General features: G+C 33.3%; 1 protein-coding gene across 1 annotated transcript; it reads left to right on the top strand.

The window, feature by feature from the left end:
• The first annotated feature begins 797 nt into the window (after window positions 1-797).
• On the top strand, window positions 798-3,326 carry LOC135843787 (uncharacterized). The gene is made up of 2 exons (XM_065361800.1): window positions 798-996; window positions 2,186-3,326. Exon 2 carries the CDS (start codon window positions 2,191-2,193, stop codon window positions 2,896-2,898), a length of 708 nt encoding a protein of 235 aa, XP_065217872.1. The 5' UTR covers window positions 798-996; window positions 2,186-2,190; the 3' UTR covers window positions 2,899-3,326.
• Window positions 3,327-21,012: the final 17,686 nt, after the last annotated feature.

The following is a 21,012-nucleotide window of genomic DNA, read 5'->3' as shown; positions in this document are numbered from 1 at the left end:
AAATCATGAAGGTAGGTACATGGTTTTTTTTTTTCTTCGAGGATGCTAATTAAGAATTACAACACCCATTGCAACTCCGTGTTTCGATAGGAGTTTCTTCCTGAGTCCAACAAATAGGGCTTATCAGGAGCTCGATTTTCATCCTTCGAACACATTTTATGATCCAAATTTACACTCCACTCATTTCGTCTCAGCAACACTTACGTATATTGAAATTCATCTATATTTGACGCAGAAAATTTGTTTGTGATCTTTGGGTTTTTCAATTTACAAGAAAAAATACCCCGAACTGTTTATCTCTTCTGAGTACCTTCAAACACAAATAACGTCATTTTAAAAATCTACAAATGGCGTATTCAATCTCAAACAGAAATATTGGGCAGGCGTTTAAATTAAAGAAGTGAAGCGTAAATAAATAGAATGTGGATTTTTAGAACTCGAAATCATTCGGCGCCGGATTTAGTACACGTAAATTGCATATAGGTTTAGGTATACAATAAATCGTGTTTTCCAGGAAATACGATAAATATCCATCAACAACGTCGTCAGAACATTCTGCATATTCAAAAGCAGTATGGCTACCCTATTTCGGTCGACTCAATAAACAAAAGGAATAGGTACGAGTAGGTAGCAGGTACCAAGCCTTTGGGTTTGGGTACAGAAACAGACTCGCACGTTGTTGACGAGATGTCACCCAGGTACCTGCGAAGGTAGCAAGGTACGCAACAATAGTCTGCAAACAAAGGAAAGGGTGGACTTGGCCCTGGACCGGTTTAACGGAAACGCATCATCCACGTCATGAGAATGCTTACAATAAGGATACATCTCCAATATGCAGTCAATACTGACTTTTACTTCGTGCTGTCAAGTTCTCCTGCTCTTCGCAAGTACCTAGTTATTTTTCAAGTTTCTGTTTTTGCGTTACGATTTTTGATCGTGAGTTCCAAGTTGTGTCGATTTTCTCGAGTATTTTTTCTTCCACTTTTTTTACCATTGGTGAGTTATTTTCCGATATTATCATTTTATCCAACTTGTAATGTAGTATATTTTTGCATGTGATATTTGTATATTTTTTTGCTACCTGGTTATTTATCGTGATTCGTTTAATTTTTCGTGTTTTAAAAATTTACAATTTTTGCTGAAACTTTTTTCAACATTTTCACGTAATTCGTACATATTATTTTTGTAATTAGCGACCACTCTAATAATTCGTGATACCTAATTGGCCTAAAATTTTCAACAGCTTTCACAATATCTCACGATTTAAAAACAACAATTATGTTTTGAAAAATATTGAATTGGTTTTATGATATTTTATATTTTAGATGATCTACACAAAATTACGTTCAGAACATTTTAATCGTGTTTACGATAATTTCAATGTTTTTCACCCCATTATTATTTTTGGTTTTATGAACTCTGTTTGTTTTCAACATCTTCAGTGAAGTAGACTAAAGTAGAGTAGGGTACTTTTTTTCTCTAGTTTAGCTAAAAATTCCGAAATACAAAACAATTTTCTGTTTTGAAAAAAAATGCAGAGCAGTGGCAACTAGAAATGTAGAATAATTACATCAATTTGAAAAAATCTCGTCTTCATGCCAGCTATACCAATCGACTGTGGAGGTGAAAAATCGAGTTTAAGTGTTTCAAATGTCCAAGTTTTCTCGATTAGAGTAGAAATTGAATTGAACTTTCAAAATACCTATGATAGTTTTAATATCTTGTCAAGTTTTGAACCATCGTTTTCGGAATTTTTTCAATCCGATTTTCTTAATTAGATTAGTTAATCGAGCTGAAAGTTATAATGAAATTATTGACCATCCAGAATCAATTTTTGTGATCCAAAAATACTTTCATTTTCTCTTTTCGATCAAAAAATTCCGAAATTCAGGCTTTTTTAATGACAATTATGTATTATTCCGATTCTGAGAAATATTTTTACGAGTGATCCAAATGAGTAGGACAGCAGAGAATTTCATTGTTGCCCATTTTCCATGTGCCTACTCGAATTGAAAATTTACTAGCATTTTAACGAATTCCAGGATAATCCTTCAAGGTTTCTGTGATCAGGTTTCTAATTACACAGAAAAACTCAAATACCATTAATCTGATTTAAAATTATAAAACATGTTTCCACCGTAAACACAATTTGTATTAACACAAACGTTTTCAATTTCTTTTCCAGATACGATGGCAACTCCAACCATTCCGCTAACAGCTTCACCATCCACTCTGCAGCATTCAGCTACGCTCAAAACATCGATGGCTCTATGGGAGCACAAAATCAAGCATAATAAGTCAACAAACTTACTTCATCTAAGTAACCCATTACCTACGGATGAGGTTCCACTGCCGAATGTTTTGAGGAAGAGACTGGACGCGTACACCAAATCAATGAAAAATCAGATATGGGATTGGATGACTTTCCACTCCAAAAATGTTTTCCCAGAGAAATCGATGGCTTACCCATTATTATACCTGAAGCATCTGGTGTGGTACGACGATGGTGTCATCGACTATATTTCAACGGCGAAGAATTTACTCAGGAATCCAGCCTTGTCCGATTCGGAGAAATCCAACGTAGCCAAAGTCTACTTTTTCCTCGACTTCATGTCCGAAATGTATCCGCATCTACCAAAGGATGAACTGAAAACGTGGTTTTCACCGGCGGAAAAATTCAACGCCTTCAAGGAAATTTCTCGTCAAGTATCCGGGTACAATCTTCTCCGAATCCACAAAAGGATGGCCGAATTCATGACTTGGTATTTCAGCGATAATAGATCCGACATTATTTCGTTCACGTTTCCGAGGCTTCGGGAGGTCCAAGGTTCTAGCGATGAGATCTTGGTAAGGACGCTATTACTAGGGTTAGGATATGGTGTTCCTCTGCCTGTGTGAATATAAATTTTGTACAACTTTTAATTATATGTGTTTGAATTTGTTATTTAGTATTTTGTGTTTAGAATTAGGTCTATGTAAATATTGTCATGTGTACAGTGTGCATACTTTTTTGTAATAGGTATGTTATTAATTTTTTGTCAATATTTTCTCTTTATTCGTATGTATGATTTTTATTTTTTACTGTACATAGATAGTTTAATTTTTAATATTTGTTTTGCTAAACTGGGCTAATTTTTATGTTTAGAATTAAGTGTAAATATTTGCGTGTGTATTGTAACATCTTTATTTATTGTTAAGATATACTGATGTTTTACTTAATTTACCTATTAATACCCTGTGTATGTATTTTAGAAATCGACTTTGATAAGTTGAATTTAGCATTCTATTGAAAACAAACCATTCAATATACTATTTGTAATAACATCACAAAACCCTGTGTTTATTTTTCAAAATTTACTCGTATATAAAAGCAAAGTAAGTGTCAGTCAGGTAGTTTTATAAAGTTGGTATGTACCTACAAGGAATAAAAGTTTGAATCATCAATACCATCACATCAACAATCAAAATGCAATGAACAGAGAAGAAACAAGCAGGTGAGTAGACATTGGTGAAAAAAAGTTAAGTAAAATCTTATCAATTTATGTATTTTTTTGACGTTTTCAAACGTCGCCAATTCATCATTCATAATATTGCAAAAATTAGCTGAAATCACCAATCGGTGGTTTGGAAAAAAGTTAAAACTTACGTCACATTCTGGTCCAAGCCTTTAAAACATCAAGGAAAAAATTTTAAAATGTTGAAAATTTCATTCATTTATCTTGTAGTGAAATTATTGACTCTTCGCAAGACTTTTATTTCAATATTTCAATTGCAAAAAAAACGAAAGAAATTTCCGAATTATATTTTGAGACCTTTTGGCGAGTAAGCATTTTGATTATGGTGGCAAACAAAGATGAAAATGTTCAAAATTTACCATCTTCAATTCCACAAATAAGTAAGAAGCAAGAATTACAATTTTGTGCATACCTTATAATATCAATTTCTCGCCCCAATGGTTGATCGAAATATGCTTGGCTGAGTCTAAATTTTCACTTTTGTTTTCATTTTTTTGAACAATTTATTGCGGTAAAGTGTATAAACGAAAGAATATTTCTTCAATTTAAGCTTGAAAATTGCCGCCCTCTTTTATGATAAGATGGAGAAATCGGCAGTTTCTCTAATTTTGACGAAACTCACTCAACACGTTACTTTTGGTTTTAATGTAAAACTAAGTATTCCAAAATTTTTTTGAGTCGACACTCCCCCACACCTTAACTCCAACCACAACACCAACCCGAAAAAAGTGCCCATACGCGCTGAAAATTCAAAGTTTTAAAAAGTTAAAGAACTGAAAAAATTATTAAAAATTGAAAAAATTCTAAAAAACTAAAAACATTTAGAAACTTGAAAAAAAAATGAAAAATTATTTAAAAAGTATTTTAAACCGGCACTGAAAAAATATAGGCTATGTATTTTTTTTAATCCAAAAATTCCAAGAAATTGAGAAAATTTACAGCACAACATTCATTGAAAATTCAAAAAGTTGTATCATAAGCTCGAAAAGGTCTACGATCGAGCGATGCAATTTTTTAAATAGCTTTTTTGTCTACTTACCTACTTCTTTCGTAGAATCTGCACACCTTATTTAGAAATTCCGAGTTGAAAAATTTCAATAAATTTTTTTAAAAATGTAAAAATTCCAAAATATTGAAAAAAGTTTAAAACCCTGAATATTTTTTTTAAGCGCACTGCATAATAGACAACGTGCGTATGGTACCTAGCTACCTGTACCTACCTACCTACCTACCTACCTACCTACCTACCTACCAGAAAAGTGAACCTACTCGCACGTGCTGGAAGTAATGGAAAAATTTATTCTTTAGTGGATTCTTCGAGTAATAAAATTCACACAATTTCTGACATTTTCATAAGTAGGTATATTATTGGACATCTGATAGGTAACTTGGAAAAAAAATGAATAAATCTTCATTTGGAAAAATCACAATTAATTCTCAACATTAAGTCAGACTTTAAAAAACTAATAAATGTGATCAATTTCCAACGTAGGTAAGTTAATTTTACATATACTCGTACACGGAAAAAAAATTAATAAAAATTACTATTTCAGTATAGTAACCGGATCCCATTCAAAAATAATAGTGATTTTTACTCAGCCAAAAAATACATTTTACCTATAGAATTAGGTAAAATTTATTACTCTCATAGTAAAATTTACTAATCTCATAGTAAAAATCACAATATTTTTGAATGGGATCCGGTTAGGTACTGTTTGAAATAGTAAAAATTATCCATAATTTTTTTTTCGTGTAGAACATTTTTGGTCAAGACTTCTGTAAGCTTGAAACAACTTCCAATGAATTGACTTTATATGGGACTTTTAAAAACTGTAAAAAATGACTATTTTTTGAAATAGACTTTTAATTTACTTAGGTATCAAATCTGAATTTCAGATATGTACTTGAAAAAAAAAACAGTATAACAAACTATCAAAAATGACGTTCTGTCATTTTATCAGATTTTTCTTTTTATTCGAAATTCTAAACTTTCAGTTGACTTAAGCAGAAAACATATCCATGATTTGAAACTTTTCTTGGAAAGGAGACATACCTAATACCAATTTTTTTTGGGGGCGGGAAGAGGGGTCCATCCAAAATTTGCCGAATTTACGTGACGTCGATCTGCGTCACACTGACTTTTGGAAACAGAAAAAAAAAACAGTTGACTTTTTGACATTATGCCACATTTTCAAAAACTTGGAAAAAAATCAATCGACTTTTAGAAATGCTAACTTTTGAAAATTTGGCAAAAATTCTATTGTGGTCTTGGTATGCACTATGTCAGACATTTTAAAACTTGGAAAAAAATGTTGTGGACTTTCTGACATTATGCCAGACTTGATGAAATATATACTTATCAATGAAATTATACCTATCCTCCTCATTTTCAGCCTCCCAAAATCGATTGGTGGCGGCTTCACAATGATCTTTAGCCTTCAGCAAATTCTTGCCATTAAAAAATATATAATGGAACCAGCAAAAATCGGTTCTAGAAATTTGTGCTCAAAACGGTTGAAGGGGCCAAGAGATGGGTAATTACACAAGAGAATCGCTCAACACCGAACTCTCTAATTGGAATGAAATTTGTAAGTATAGATCGAACGGAAATATGTATTAATTTTTCGATTCTTGTCGAATTTTAAAAAATCCAAAATTTACCATATTTATTAAGTTCGTCAAACCAAATTTTACCATTTCCGGCCATTTTGAAGCATCCAGCGCAATTTTCAATTTCTCCAGAATTTTTGAATTTCTTAAAAATGCGCAAAAATTAATTTAGACACTTAAAACTCAACTTGTGACTTATTCTTAACTCTGTTCAACGGGGTTATCCTTTGAGTCGATTTCCAGGGAAATCGTCCATAGAAAATCTCGCTGGAGACTCCAGAATGTTTCGAAATAGAGCAATCCAGATACTTAGGAAGGGCGGGGGTTGGTTTTAGACAAATTACAGACATTCGTGCAAATTTCAAAAATTTACCAACAAACAGAAAATTTTCAATTTTTGAACATTTTTTTCTTATGCTGCAGCTGAAAAAATAAAACAAACTCCAGATGTACTCGTACGTCTGGAAATCGGCTCAAACGAGAATTTATTCATTGAACAAATCGACAGTATAAGCTATACATCTCAATTTTCAACAGTCTGGATTATTTCCGCGCCTTCTGGAGAAACTGGAAATTCCACTGGAGGGTTCAAAATGGCCGGAGATGGTGAAATTCCAATTCGGGGGAATTAAGTCAATAATAATGGTGTTGTTGTTGTTGTTGTTGTTTTTCTTTGATGAAAATCACTTTGAGCAGTTGAAATTTTGACTATGGAGATTCAAACTGTATTTTCCCCAAAAATCTGTGAGTGCCCGGTCCGAATGCTTTGATCTAATTTACACCACCAATCTCCTCTCAGCAACACCTACATATTGAAATTATATTAGACGCAGAACGTTGTGGTTTTTGGGGTTTCTCTATTTATAAGAAAAAATGCGCAAAAATGTCTCTACCTATCTTTTTACCTCTTCTGAGTAGGTAGGTACCTTTAAAAATACAAATAACTCCACCTTAAAAATCTACAAAGGGCCTATTCAATCTCCAACCGAAATATTTGCAGACGTTTAAATTAAAGAAGTGAAGCGTGGGTATAGATAATTAAATATGTGATTTCTAAAACTCGAAATCATTTGGCGCCAGATTTTGTGCACGTAAATTGCGTATAGGTATACAATAAATTGATTTTTCGAGGAAATAAATATCCGCCAACAGCTTCGTCAGAATATTCATATTCAAACGCAGTATGGCTAATTATTTTGGTTGACTGAATAAACAAAAGGAACAGGTATCATGCTTTTGGGTACGGAGACAGACTCGGATGTTGTTGACGAGATGTCGCCCTGCAAACAAAGGATAGGGCGAACTTGGTCCTGGACCGGTTTAACGGAACCGCAAACCGCATCATCATCATGTAAATCACGTCATGCAAGAGTTTACAAAAAGGATGCATCGCCGATGTTCAGTTAATATTGATTCTTACTTCGTCCTGGAAAGTACTCCTGCTCTTCGCTAGTAGTAATTTCTCAAGTTTCTGTTTTCTTGTTTCGATTTTTGATCGTGATTTCCAAGTTGTGTCGTTTAATTTCTCGAGTATTTTTCTTACATTTTTATACTATTGGTGAGTTATTTTACAATATTATCATTTTATCCAACTTGTAACGTATATATTTTTGCATGCGATGATATTTATCTATATCTATAGGTATTATTTTTAATTTTTGGAACAACGACGTGTTCGGATTTTTTTCAATTCAATTATCTTAATGAGATTACTTAGTCGATCTCAAGAGTAAAAATGAATTATTGGCCATTCAGAGTAAAATATTTTTGTGATTTTGGCATATTTCATTTAGGTACTTTTTTCGATCAAAAAATTCCCCCAACGAAGCCACGAGTAAAATACGTATCTCCATTGAAGAAATGGTTTAAACCTAAATTCGGGCTTTGTTAATTATAAGTAGGTACTTTATACTTACAACTAACGTTTGCAAGAAAATTTTGAGCTCGAGTCCTTTGAAATTTTTTTTGGGTTTTCCCCTATTATGCGACTGCAGGTATCCAAAATGTATATTCGTGATATTATTGACTCATAATAGGTATCTACGAAAAGCCAACTGAATTTTCTGTGCCACAAACATTTCAGTCAATTCTACACTTTTTGCTTAATTTTTGCCTAATTTATTCCCATTTTATTGAATGCCAGCACTGCTCTTCAGATTTCAGTGGTCAGGTTTCTGATTACACAAAAAAAAAACTAAAATACCATTAATCTGATTTAAAATTACAAAACGAGTTTTCATCGTAATAACGATTTGTATCAATTTCTTTTCCAGATACAATGGCAGCTATTTCTTCAACGGTTTCACCATCCACTCTGGAGCATTTAGCCACGCTCAAAACAGCGATGTGTCTATTGGACCACAAAATAATGCTCGAAAAGTCAACACCCATCCGTCATCTCAACAAACCATTCTCTTTGGATAAGATTCCACTGCCGAATGTTTTAATAAAAAGGCTAGAAACGTACACCAAATCAATGACAGACAAGATATGGGATTGGACGAGTTTCCACTACGTAGAGGAATTGCTGTTCCACCCATTATTTTACCTCGACCATCTAGTGTGGTACGACGATGGCATCATCGATTATTTCGCAACGGCCGAAAACTTACTCCGTAATTCAGCCTTGTCCGATTTGCAAAAATTCAACATTGCCAAAGTCTACTTTTGCATCGACTATATCACCGAAAAGTATGCGCATGTACCAAAGGATGAAATGAAGACGTGGTATACACCGTTGGATAATTTTTGCATCTTGAAGGAAATTGCTCATCTACGAGAATCGGGGTATAATCTAATCCGCGTCCACAAAAGGATGGCGGAATTCCTCAATTGGTATTTAAATGATTCTGCTGACATTACCTTCACACTTCCGATGCTGTTGGAGGTCGAAGATTCCGACGATGAGACCCTGGATAGAACGCCTTTGCTAGGATTAGGATATGGCGTTTCTCTGCCCATGTAAACATAAATTTTGTCCAACTTTTAATTATTTAAATTTTTTGTGTTTGAATTGTTGATTGTTGTTTTGTATGTAAATATTTTCGTGTGTACAGTGTGTATTGTCATGATTTTCTCATTATATTTATGTGTAGGTATAATTTTTAATTTTTACTGTATACAGATGGTTGAATTTTAAATTTTATTGAATGTCCTATGGTGTCATGTTTTGCTAAAATTTATTAGTTTTCATGTTTAGAATTAAGTGTAAATATTTCCATGTGTACCTACATTATTGCAACATGTTCATTTAGTGATTTAGTGTTAAGATTCTGATTTTTTATTCAATTTATTAATACGTACATCATATTTTAGCAATTGATTTTGAAATGTTAAATTTAGTAGTCTATTGAAACCAAAACCATTCAATATATTTTTGATAACATCACGAAACCCTGTGTTGTTTTTCAAAATTTTGTATATGTAGAGATAAGAGTATCAATCAGGTAGTTTTATTAAGTTGGTACAAAAAACAAAGTTTTGAATCAGCGGTATCATGACATACAAAAATCAAAATCCATGGAACGAAGAAGAAAAAATATTTCAGAATATGGTGTTGGTGGAAGTAAGTCAAGTAGGTAAGAACTTATCAATTTCATGTACATTTTTAATGTTCCCGAATACGTATCATCAGCCATCATCATACCTATTCAAAAAACTAGCTGGAATCACCAATCGGTAGTTTTGAAAAAAGTCAACATTTCACACTTTAGTCCAAACTTTCAGAACATTTGGGAAAAATTTTTAAAATGTTGACATTCATTCATCTTGTAAAAAAATTATCGACTCTTCACACGACTTTTATTTCAATATTTTTTGTTCAATTGCAAAAAAACGAAAGAATTTTCAGAACTATACGAGTATTTTGAAACCTTTGGGCTAGTGAGCACTTTGATCATGGTTGCAAACAAAGATGAAAATGTTGGAAATTTACTGTCTTCAATTCCACAAACAAGAAGCAAAAATTAAAATTTAGTGCATATAAGATCAATTTCTCTTCCCAACAATTGATTAAAATAATATGCCTGACTGAGTCTAAATTTTCACGTTTTTTTAAAAAAATAGCGGTAAAGTGTATGAAATGTAAGAATAATTTTTCAATTTACGCTTGGAAATGGCCGCATTTTTTTAGGATACGATGGTAAAATAAAAAAATATAAAAGTTTTGCTTTTTACCAAAAAATTACCAGCTTTGCTTCCTTTTTAAAAACTGTAAAAAGTTCTGGTTGCTTCAAAAGCAGACAGAAAGTCGTTTTTTCGAAAAAAAATTTTCGAATTAATTTTTTTCTAAAAATCATTAAGCATCAAAAAATCTTGCTTTTTTTCTCAAAAACCGCCAAAAAGTCTCACTTTTTCACTAACAAATTGAAAAAAATAACATTTTTGTTTCTCCAAAAATTCTCAAAAACTGTTACCTTTTGATGGAATTGTCAAATTTTGGCTTTTTGGGAAATATCCTCGTTTTTTGCCTTAAATTGTCAATAATTTTCAAAAAGCTCTTTCTCTTGCTAAAATTGTAATGGTCTCGATATTTTGCCAGAAATTGCGAGAATATTCACATAAATTACATTTCTGACTAACACTTTGGAAACTCCATACCATACGCACAGTGGAATTGAAAATTAGGTAGGTAACTAGGTATGTACTTATTGATAACTCAATTCTTTGTTGCCCTATGCGTTGCACATGATCTTACTCATATTCTAGATTTCGGGGAAGGATTCTTGACATTGTGTAGAGCCTTGTCTGATTTCGAAGGATCAAAATATGAAATTGGATCAAGTTGACGTAATTTTAAAGAAATGCTAATTCGAAATCATAGTGTGAAAGTTTGGAAAATTAAAAACTACATTTTTATGTAAAATGTTCAGTTTAAAAAGTTGTGCCAAATCTCAGAACTACCACTTAAAAAGGCGAGAAAAACTTACAAGGGAATCTCTTGAGGTGTCACACTTCGATTTGAACGGGACCGCGATTTTTGGAAAGAGCATAGTCTAAAACCCCCAAAACCAAATTTTCAGCTGCCCAAGTTCATTTTTCGATTTTTGGCGAATTTTTGAATAATCAAAATTGACTGTTTTTGGCGATTTATGCTTTTTTTTAAAAGTACGTACTTGATCAGTAAAAATGGTCAAAATGAGTCCCAAAACTAATATTAATTGCCCAAATCCAAATTTTACCATTTCCAGCTATTCTGGAGCCTCCAGCGCAATTTTTCAATTTCTCCAGAATCTTGAATTTGCTCCACTTCCAGAAGGCGTGAATGTGACACCTCAAGAGTGGTTTTTTGAAGTGTCACTCTCGCTCCAAAACGGCTGGAAATGGTAGAATTTGCGCTCCAGGGGTTAGTTCTTGAAGAAATACAGCGATTCGCACAAATTTCGAAGATTTCCTCACAAACGGTTACCTTTTGATTTTTTGGAATTCTCAATTTTGAAAAAAGCTGGTCAAAAACCACTCTTGAGGTGTCACTCCCGAAATCGGCTCAAATGTAGATAAACTCGTTAAACAGATCGAGTATAATACACAACTCGATTTTTAGCAGCCCAACTTCATATTCACGCCTTCTGGAGCAAATTCAAAATTCTGGAGAAATTGAAAAATCGCGCTGGAGGCTCCAGAATGGCTGGAAATTGTGAAAATTGGATTTGGGGAGTTAGTTTTGGACAAAATACAGCGATTCGCGTAAATTTCAAAAATTTCCACACAAACGGGAAACTTTTGATTTTTTGGATTTTTTAATTTTGAAAAAAGTTGGTCAAAAAACCACTCTTGAGGTGTCACTCCCAAAATCGGCTCAAATGTAGATAAACTCGTTAAACAGATCGAGTATAATACACAACTCGATTTTTAGCTGCCCACCTGCATATTCACGCCTTCTGGAGCAAATTCAAAATTCTGGAGAAATTGAAAAATCGCGCTGGAGGCTCCAGAATGGCTGGAAATGGTAAAATTTGGATTTGGGTAATTAATATTAGTTTTTGGACTTATTTTGACCATTCTTACTGATCAAGTACGTACTTTTAAAAAAAGCATAATAAATCGCCAAAAACAGTTAATTTTGAATTTTTAAAAATTCGCCAAAAATCGAAAAATGAACTTGGGCAGCTGAAAATTTGATTTTGGACTATGCTCTTTCCAAAAATCGCGGTCCCGTTCAAATCGGAGTGTGACACCTCAACAGGTTCCCTTGTTAGTACAATATGTTATGTAAGAAGAGGACTTTAGTATAGTTGTGAAAACCCATTTTCAATTTTTTTTCTACCACCAAGAGGTACTATAATGGTTGCTAATTGCGAAAAAAAAAACAAAAAAAAACAGAAAGTGTTAACCTTCTAACCTGAAATAAATTCATGCCCATAAGTCAACCTCCCAGTTTTCAAAAAATGAGAAATTTAAAAAAAAACTTGAATGCCACATGTTGAATTTCATTTCTAACGAATTACATACTTAAGTACATAGTTTTGCAATTTCAATGTGTTTTTTGATATTTATTGCGTCATCGACGAAAAGATAGAAGAAATATCCGAATCGAATGTTATCTCGTTCCAGCTCGCCATGTTGCGCACTCGCGTAGTTTTTACAAATCAGACATTGATGAAAACCTTTATTTTTTAAAAGGTACGAGTCAGATGATTCACACTGACGCTATACACCTTGCTATATTACGTCGAAAAGAGTGCATCGCTTTCTTGCTTGCAGTCGCGTAGGTATGTACTAGATTGAATTAAGTTCTCGAAATGTTGTCATCGATTTTTTTGTAAATTTTGAATTTAAACAACGCACGATTGGAAACAGTTTGGCTACGTTGATTTTTTCAACAGCGATCGGGGAGAGGGGGTTGATCAAAACACGACTTTGATCACGACTTGCTGGGAAATTGAAAATAAAATACTTATGTATATACGAGTAAGTAAGAAAAATTTGGAAATCATGGGGGTACATGGTTTGTTATACTTTCGAGGAAGTCAATTAAGAATTTCAACACCGTGTTTCGAGAAGCTTGATTTTCGTACTTCTAACTTAATATTATGCTTTGTGCTTTGATTCGATTTACCATTTATCCTCAACTCATCTCGTCTCAACGACACCTACGTATTAAACTTTTATTTGACGTAGAAGATTTGTGATCTATGAAGTCTTCTCTATTTACAAGAAAAAAAAGCAAAAACGCCACTCTTCTGGTATTGCATCTCTTCTGAATACCTTTATATACAAATAACATCATTTTAAAAATCTACAAAGGGCCTGTACAATCTGAAACAAATATTGGGAAAACATTCGGCGCCGGATCTTGTACACGTAAATTGCATATAGGTATACAACAACTCCTGTTTTCGGGGAAATAAATATCCACTAACAATGTCGTCAGAACATTCATATTCAAAGGCAGTATGGATATTTATTTCGGTCTACTCAATAAACAAAAGGAATAGGTAGGTAGCAGGTACCAAGTTTTCGGGTACAAAGACAGACTCAGACGTTGTTGACGAGATGTCGCCCAAGTATCCGGGAACATACGCAACAAAAGTCTGCAAACAAAGGATAGGGTGGACTTGGCCCTGGACCAGTTCCGCGAAACCGCATCATTAGCATGTAAATCACGTCATGCCAGAGTTTACAAACAGGATGCGTCGCCAATGTCCTGTTAATATTGATTCTTACTTTGTCCTGGCAAGTACTCCTGCTCTTCGCAAGTATACCTATAGTAATTTCTCAAGCTTCTGTTTTCGTATCTCGATTTTTGAACGCGAGTTCCAAGTTGTGTCGCAATTCTCAAATATTTTTTCTTCCATTTTTATACCATTGGTAAGTTATTTTCCAATGTCATCATTTTATCCAACTTGTATTGTAGTATATTTTTGCATGTGATATCTAGATTTTTTGATACCTGGTTGTTCATCATGATTACTTAGTTTTTTTGTGCTTTCAAAATTTTCAATTTTTGCTGAAACATTTTTCAACATACTTTTTACGTAATTTATACATACTATTAATTTCGGCATCAGTGACTACTTTCACAATTCATCATACCAAATTACTCAATAATTTTCAACAGAAGTTCAAAATGACTAAGCGATACTTTAATCGAGTTTACAATAATGTAAAATATGTAATTACATTTTGGAAACAGTTCGTCTTTAAGCCAGCTACCAATCCACTTTGGAAGTTGAAAATCGAGTTTTTGGCTTCCCCCAGAAAATTCGTAAAACTCATCCCATACCATTATTTAAGTAGGTATGGCCCTACATGATTTATTTTTTACAAATTTTATATCTTGCCAATTCAGAATACCCGAAAATCGTTCCACAATTTTCGACTCAATATTCTTTAAAAATGCTCAACATTATTTTTCAATAAAATATTTTATTTACACTTTTTGCCAGTTGAACAAGTTTGAATCAGTAGGACAGCTGAAAATTTAATTTTTATTAATTTATTCCCATTTTAACGAATGCCAGCACAGCCCTTTAGGTTTCAGTGGTCAGGTTTCTGATAACACAAAAAAAAAACTGAAATACCATTAATCTGATTTAAAATTATAAAACGATTTTTCATCGTAATAACAATTTGTATTAATTTCTTTTCCAGATACAATGGCAACTATTTTGCTAACGGCTTCACCATCCACTCTGCAGCATTCAGCTACGCTCAAAACAGCGATGTGTCTATTGAACCACATGATATACGAAAAGTCAATACTCTTCTATCGTCTCAAAGAATCATTACCTATGGATGAGGTTCCACTGCCGAATGTTTTAAGGGAAAATCTTCTCACGTATACCGAATCAATAGCAGACAAGATATGGTTCTGGATGAGTTTCCACTCCAACAATATCTTCACAAGCTTGTCGTTGTCCTATCCATTAAGATACCTAGACCATCTGGTGTGGTACGAGGACGGTATCATCGATTATTTCACAACGGCTGAAAATTTACTCCGGAATTCAACCTTATCGGATGTGGAAAAATTAAACATCGCCAAAGTGTACTTTTTCATCGACTACATCTCTGAAAGGTATTCGCATGTGCCAAAGGATGAAGTGAAGACCTGGTTCTCACCATTGGAAACATTTAACACTTTGAAGGAAATTGCTCGTCCAGTATCAGGGTACAATCTTCTTCTCCGTATCCATAAAAGGATGGCGGAATTCCTCAATTGGTATTTCTGCGATAATCGTGCCGCCATTATATCCTTCACGTCTCCGATGCTGTCGGAGGTCGAAGGTTCCATCGATGAGACATTGGTAAGGACGCTATTGCTAGGGTTTCTGCCTGAGTGAATATAAATTTTGCTCAACTTTAAATTACGTAATTCAATTTTTTGTGTTGGCGTTGTATCGTTTTGTGTGTAGAATTAAGTGCAATTGTAAATATTTTCGTTTGTACAGTGTGCATACTTTTTTGTGATATACGTTAGGCCTATTAAATTTACTGTCAAGATTTTCTCTTTATTAATAAGCATAATTTTAATTTTTTCATGTTTAGAATTGAGTGTAAATATTATCGTGTGTCTGTGTATATTATTGTAACATCTTCATTTAGTGTTAAGACTTTTCATTCAATTTATATTAATATCTACGTATTTTACAAATCGACTTTGAAATGTTGAATAAACCATTCAATATATTTTTGATAACATCACGAAACTCTGTTTTTATTTTTCAAAATTTATATCGAGGTAAAGTATCAATCGGGTAGTTTTATAAAGTTGGTACAATGAACGAAGTTTTGAACCATCAATATTATCGTCACATCAAAAATCAAAATCCATGGAACGAAGAAGAAGTGAACAGTTGAGTAAATATTGGTAGAAAAAAGTCGAGTAGGTAAGACCTCATCAATTTATGTACTTTTTAAGCATTTCCAAATGTAACCATCATATTCAAAAGACTATTAGCTGGAATCATGAATTGGTAGTTTTGAAAAAAGTTTATACGTCACACTTCAGTCCAAACCTTCAGAACATCTGGGAAAAAATTTTAAATTTTTGAAAATTTCATTCAATTACACTAGACACATTTGTGTTCGGGTTGAAAATAAGCTTAATCGATACTTTAGACCCTAAAACAAAAAACAGAGTGGGGTTTTTCAATTTGAGTTGTTTTTGTAGTCAGGAGAGATGATTAGAGTTACAAAAACGGCCATTTTCGCAACTTTGATTCTGCTGATCACAAAAACAACTCAAATTTAAAAAATTCACTCTGTTTTTTGTTTTAGGGTCTAAACTATCGATTTAGCCCATTTTCAACCCAAACACCAAAAAAAATTGATAAAAGTTGCCTAGTGTTGTTTATCTTGTAATGAAAATTATTCACTCTTCACACGACTTTTATTTCAATATTTTTTGTTCAAAACGAAAAAAAAGTCCAGAATTATATTTTGAGACCTTTTGGTGAGTAGGTAAGCACTTGGATCATGGTGGTTAAAAATATGGGAGTGTTCAAAATTTATAGTCGGAGAGCCCCCCCCCCCATGGTCGATCCTCTGGGACAACTTTATTCTTAAAGGGGGAGTCCTAAGGAACATTTCTAGCCCTTGTACACAAAAACTAGACAGCTGCGCCAAGCGCAGCTGTAACAGTGTGCGTAGCTTCTTTAGTTTGGAAAGCGCAACGCAATTTTGGAAAAGAAGCATAACAAAATTTCAAAAAAAGGCGCAACTTCGAAAAAAGCACAATGCGACTTCAAAATAATAAGCACAATGCGATTTAGAAAAAAATCACAACGCAAATTTCAAAAATAGAACAAGATTCCGAATAAAATCAAAATACAATTTTAAAAAAAAAGCATAACGCAACTTTTTAAAAAAAACGATTGGAATTTTGAAAGCAGAACGCAATCATGATTTAAAAAAAAATCACAATACGATTATGAAAAAAAAGCACATCACGATTTTCAAAAAAAGCACAAAGCAACTTTGGAAAAAAGCAATTGGGATTTTGAAAGCAGAACGCAATGATGATTTAAAAAAAAGCACAACGCGATTTTGAAAAAAGGCACAACGCGAATTTTAGTTTAAAAAAAGCACAACGCGATTTCGAAAAAAAAGCACAACACAATTTTGAAAAAAAAGCACAACGCAATTATTTTGAAAAAAAGCACAGTGCGAACTTTGAAAAAAGATCAACGCGAATTCTCAAAAAAGCACAAGGCCAACTTTGAAAAAAAGCACAATGCGACTTCGGAAAAAAAAGCACAACGCAAATGTTGAAAAAAAAACAGAACGTGAACTTCAAAAAAAAAGCACAACGCGATTTTGAACGCGATTTTGAAAAAAAAGCACCACGCAATTTTGGAAAAAAAGCACAACACAATTTCGGAAAAAAGCACAACGTGATTTTGAAAAAAAAGCGAACTTTGAAAAAAAGCACAACGCGATTTCAAAAAAAAGCACAATGCAATTTTGAAAAAAAACATGATTTTGAAAAAAAAGCACAACACAATTTTGGAAAAAAAGCACAACGTGAACTTCAAAAAAAAAAGCACAATGAGGACTTCGAAAAAAAGCACAACACGATTTTGAAAAAAAAGGCACAACGCGAATTTTAGTGAAAAAAAGCACAACGCGATTTTGAAAAAAAAGCACAATGCAAACTTTGAAAAAAAGCTCAACGTGAATTCTGAAAAAAGCACAAGGCCAACTTTGAAAAAAAAGCACAATGCGGATTTTGGAAAAAAAACACCGTGATTTCGAAAAAAAGCACAACGCTATTTCAGAAAAAAAAACACAATGCAAACGTCGAAAAAAAGCACAACGCAAACTTCAAAAAAAAAGCACAACGAGATTTTGAACGCGATTTTGAAAAAAAAACACCACGCAATTTTGCAAAAAAAAGTACAATACAATTTCAGAAAAAAAGCACAATGTGAACGTTGAAAAAAAACAACTCGAACGTTGGAAAAAAACACAATGCGATTTCAAAAAAAAAACAACGCGATTTTCATTTTAAAAAGCACAACGCGAACTTTGAAAAAAAGCACAAAGCAAATTTTGGAAAAAAAGCACAGCGCGATTTTGAAAAAAAACGCACAACGCAATTTTGAAAAAAAAGCACAACGCGATTTCAAAAAAAAGCACCACGCAATTTCAGAAAAAGAAGCACAACGCGATTTTTAAAAAAAAACACGACGAGAACTTCAAAAACAAAGAACACAACGCGAATTTTAGGAAAAAAAGCACAACGCGAATTTTAGAAAAAAAGCACAATGCGATTTTTAAAAAAAAAAAAACAACGCAAATTTTGGAAAAAAAGCATGTGATTTTTAAAAAAAAGCGCAACGCGAACTTTGAAAAAAAAGGCACAACAAAATTTTGAAAAAAAGCACCACACCATTTTGGAAAAAAAGCATAACGCGATTTTGGAAAAAAAGCATAACGCGATTTTGAAAAAAAAAGCACAACGAGATTTTAAAAAAAAGCACGACGCGAATTTTAGAAAAAAAGCACAACGCGATTTTTAAAAAAAAAAAACACAACACAAATTTTGGAAAAAAAGCACGTGATTTTTAAAAAAAAGCGCAACGCGAACTTTGAAAAAAAAGGCACAACAAAATTTTGAAAAAAGCACCACACCATTTTGGAAAAAAAGCACGAGATTTTTTAAAAACAAAGCACAACGCGATTTTGAAAAAAAAGCACAACGCGAACTTCAAAAAAAAAGAACATAACGCAAATTTTAGGAAAAAAAGCACAACGCAAATTTTAGAATAAAAGCATAACGCGATTTTTTTTTAAAAAAAGCACAACGGGAATTTTGGAAAAAAAGCACAATGTGATTTTAAAAAAAAAAGCACAACGTGATTTTTAAAAAAAAGCACAACGCGAACTTCAAAAATCAAGGCACAACAAAATTTTGAAAAAAAGCACCACACCATTTTGGAAAAAAAGCATAACGCGATTTTGAAAAAAAAAAGCACAACGCGAATTTTAGAAAAAAAGCACAACGCGATTTTTTTAAAAAAAAAAAACAACGCAAATTTTGGAAAAAAAGCATGTGATTTTAAAAAAAAAGCGCAACGCGATTTTGAAAAAAAAGCACAACGTGAACTTCAAAAAGAATCACAACGCAATTTCGAAAAAAAGCACCACACAATTTCGAAAAAAAAGCATAACGCGATTTTGAAAAAAAAGCACAACGCGAACTTCAAAATAAAAAAATAACGCGAATTTTAGAAAAAAAGCACAACGCGTTTTCGAAAAAAAGCACCACGCAATTTCAGAAAAAGAAGCACAACGCGAACTTTGAAAAAAAACACAATGCAAATTTTAGGAATTGAAAAGCACTAGATTTCGAAAAAAAAGCACAACACAATTTTTAAAAAAAAGCACAACGCGATTTTAAAAAAGAAGCGCAACGTGAACTTTGAAAAAAAAGCACAATGTGATTTTTAAAAAAAACTCGATTTTGAAAAAAAAGCACAACGCGATTTCAAAAAAAAAGCACAACACGATTTTGAAAAAAAAAGCACAACGCGATTCCGAATACACTATGCTATGCTATTCTGAAAGCTCCGGAGCACAACGTGATATATCAGGAAAGCATAAGCACTGCAGTACTGAGAGATTGAGAGAACCTCTTGGGAGCACAGCAAAATCACAAATGACTGGAGGTTTTGATTCTGAAAGGGTAACCACCTGCTTTCAGCATCTACGTGTGTAAATGAAACACCTGCAGGTGTTTCACAAATGACTGGTGGGTTTTCATTCCGAAAGGGTAACCACCTGCTTTCGGCATCTAGTCTAAAATTGAACAATGGGAAAGATAACACTGTAGATAAGAATATTTTAGGACCCCTGCAGTGTTACATTTTAAAACCGATGTCGGCTTCCCTTTTGATACCTTTCTCATTGTTCAATTTTGAAAATTTAAAGTTTAGCTCCACGTGGAGCCGCAACATGCTCTTCAAAATTAAATTTTTACCACCCGTTGTGTTCGCTCAATTCAATAAAAACCGGCAGATAAGCGAACACAAAGGGAAAGGCCATATCAAAAGGGAAGCCGACAAAAGCGAAGTCGACTTTAAATTTTCAAAATTGAACAATGAGAAAGGTATCAAAAGCGGCGCCGACAGTCAGTTAAATTTCCAAATTTATGTAACACCGCATGGGGTTGTAAGAACATTTCCCATTGTTTAATTTCCGAAAAATCACCCCTGTGGAGTTACATAAATTTAGAAATTTAACTGACTGTCGGCGCCGCTTTTGATACCTTTCTCATTGTTCAATTTTGAAAATTTAAAGTCGGCTTCGCTTTTGTCGGCTTCCCTTTTGATATGGCCCTTTTCCCTTTTTTATTCTTTTTTTGGTACAAATTTTCGTAATTAATTGCAATTACTCAAGAAGCTAATTGAGTAATTGCAATTATAATTACGACATTCCCTCCCTCAAGTTATGCCTCACCTACCTACGAAAGATTCAAAAAAATCGGTCCATTCCTCTAAGAGAACATTCGAGCCAAAGAATTTTTCAACTTTCGGAACGAAACCAATAGTGTGCTACGCACACTAAAAAAGTGGCCCTACTTACAACATGGCGGCCATTTTGATTGACAGGTCTGCCGAAATCGCAGATTTTGCGTTCCAACATAGGGCTTGCACTAAATTTTTCAAACCGTACAACGGTAGATCGAAATATCAGGCAAAAATTCATCACCTGTCAAAATTTCGAGTGCTAAAGTGGGTTTTTCGATTTTTGGTGAATTTTTGAAAATCAAATTCAGGCCAAAAATTAAGGAAAAAAATCAAAATTTTACCAACTTGACCAAGAAAGCTGAAATTTGGGATATACCCTATTTTCGACATGCCAAATCGACTGGAAACTGGTTCAAATCGTTTTGAGCAGTTCATGGAGCCTTCGGCAGATTTTTGAAACTCGAAATTCCCAC

The sequence above is a fragment of the Planococcus citri genome, chromosome 4 (genome assembly GCF_950023065.1).
Source record: "Planococcus citri chromosome 4, ihPlaCitr1.1, whole genome shotgun sequence".
In the NCBI taxonomy this organism is placed as follows: domain Eukaryota; kingdom Metazoa; phylum Arthropoda; class Insecta; order Hemiptera; family Pseudococcidae; genus Planococcus; species Planococcus citri.
This window is presented reverse-complemented; position numbering and strand designations above follow the sequence as displayed.

Bases quoted from the DNA above. Each gene is read 5' to 3' on its own strand.
- LOC135843787 (XM_065361800.1), top strand. From the start codon at position 2,191: ATGGCAACTCCAACCATTCCGCTAACAGCTTCACCATCCACTCTGCAG.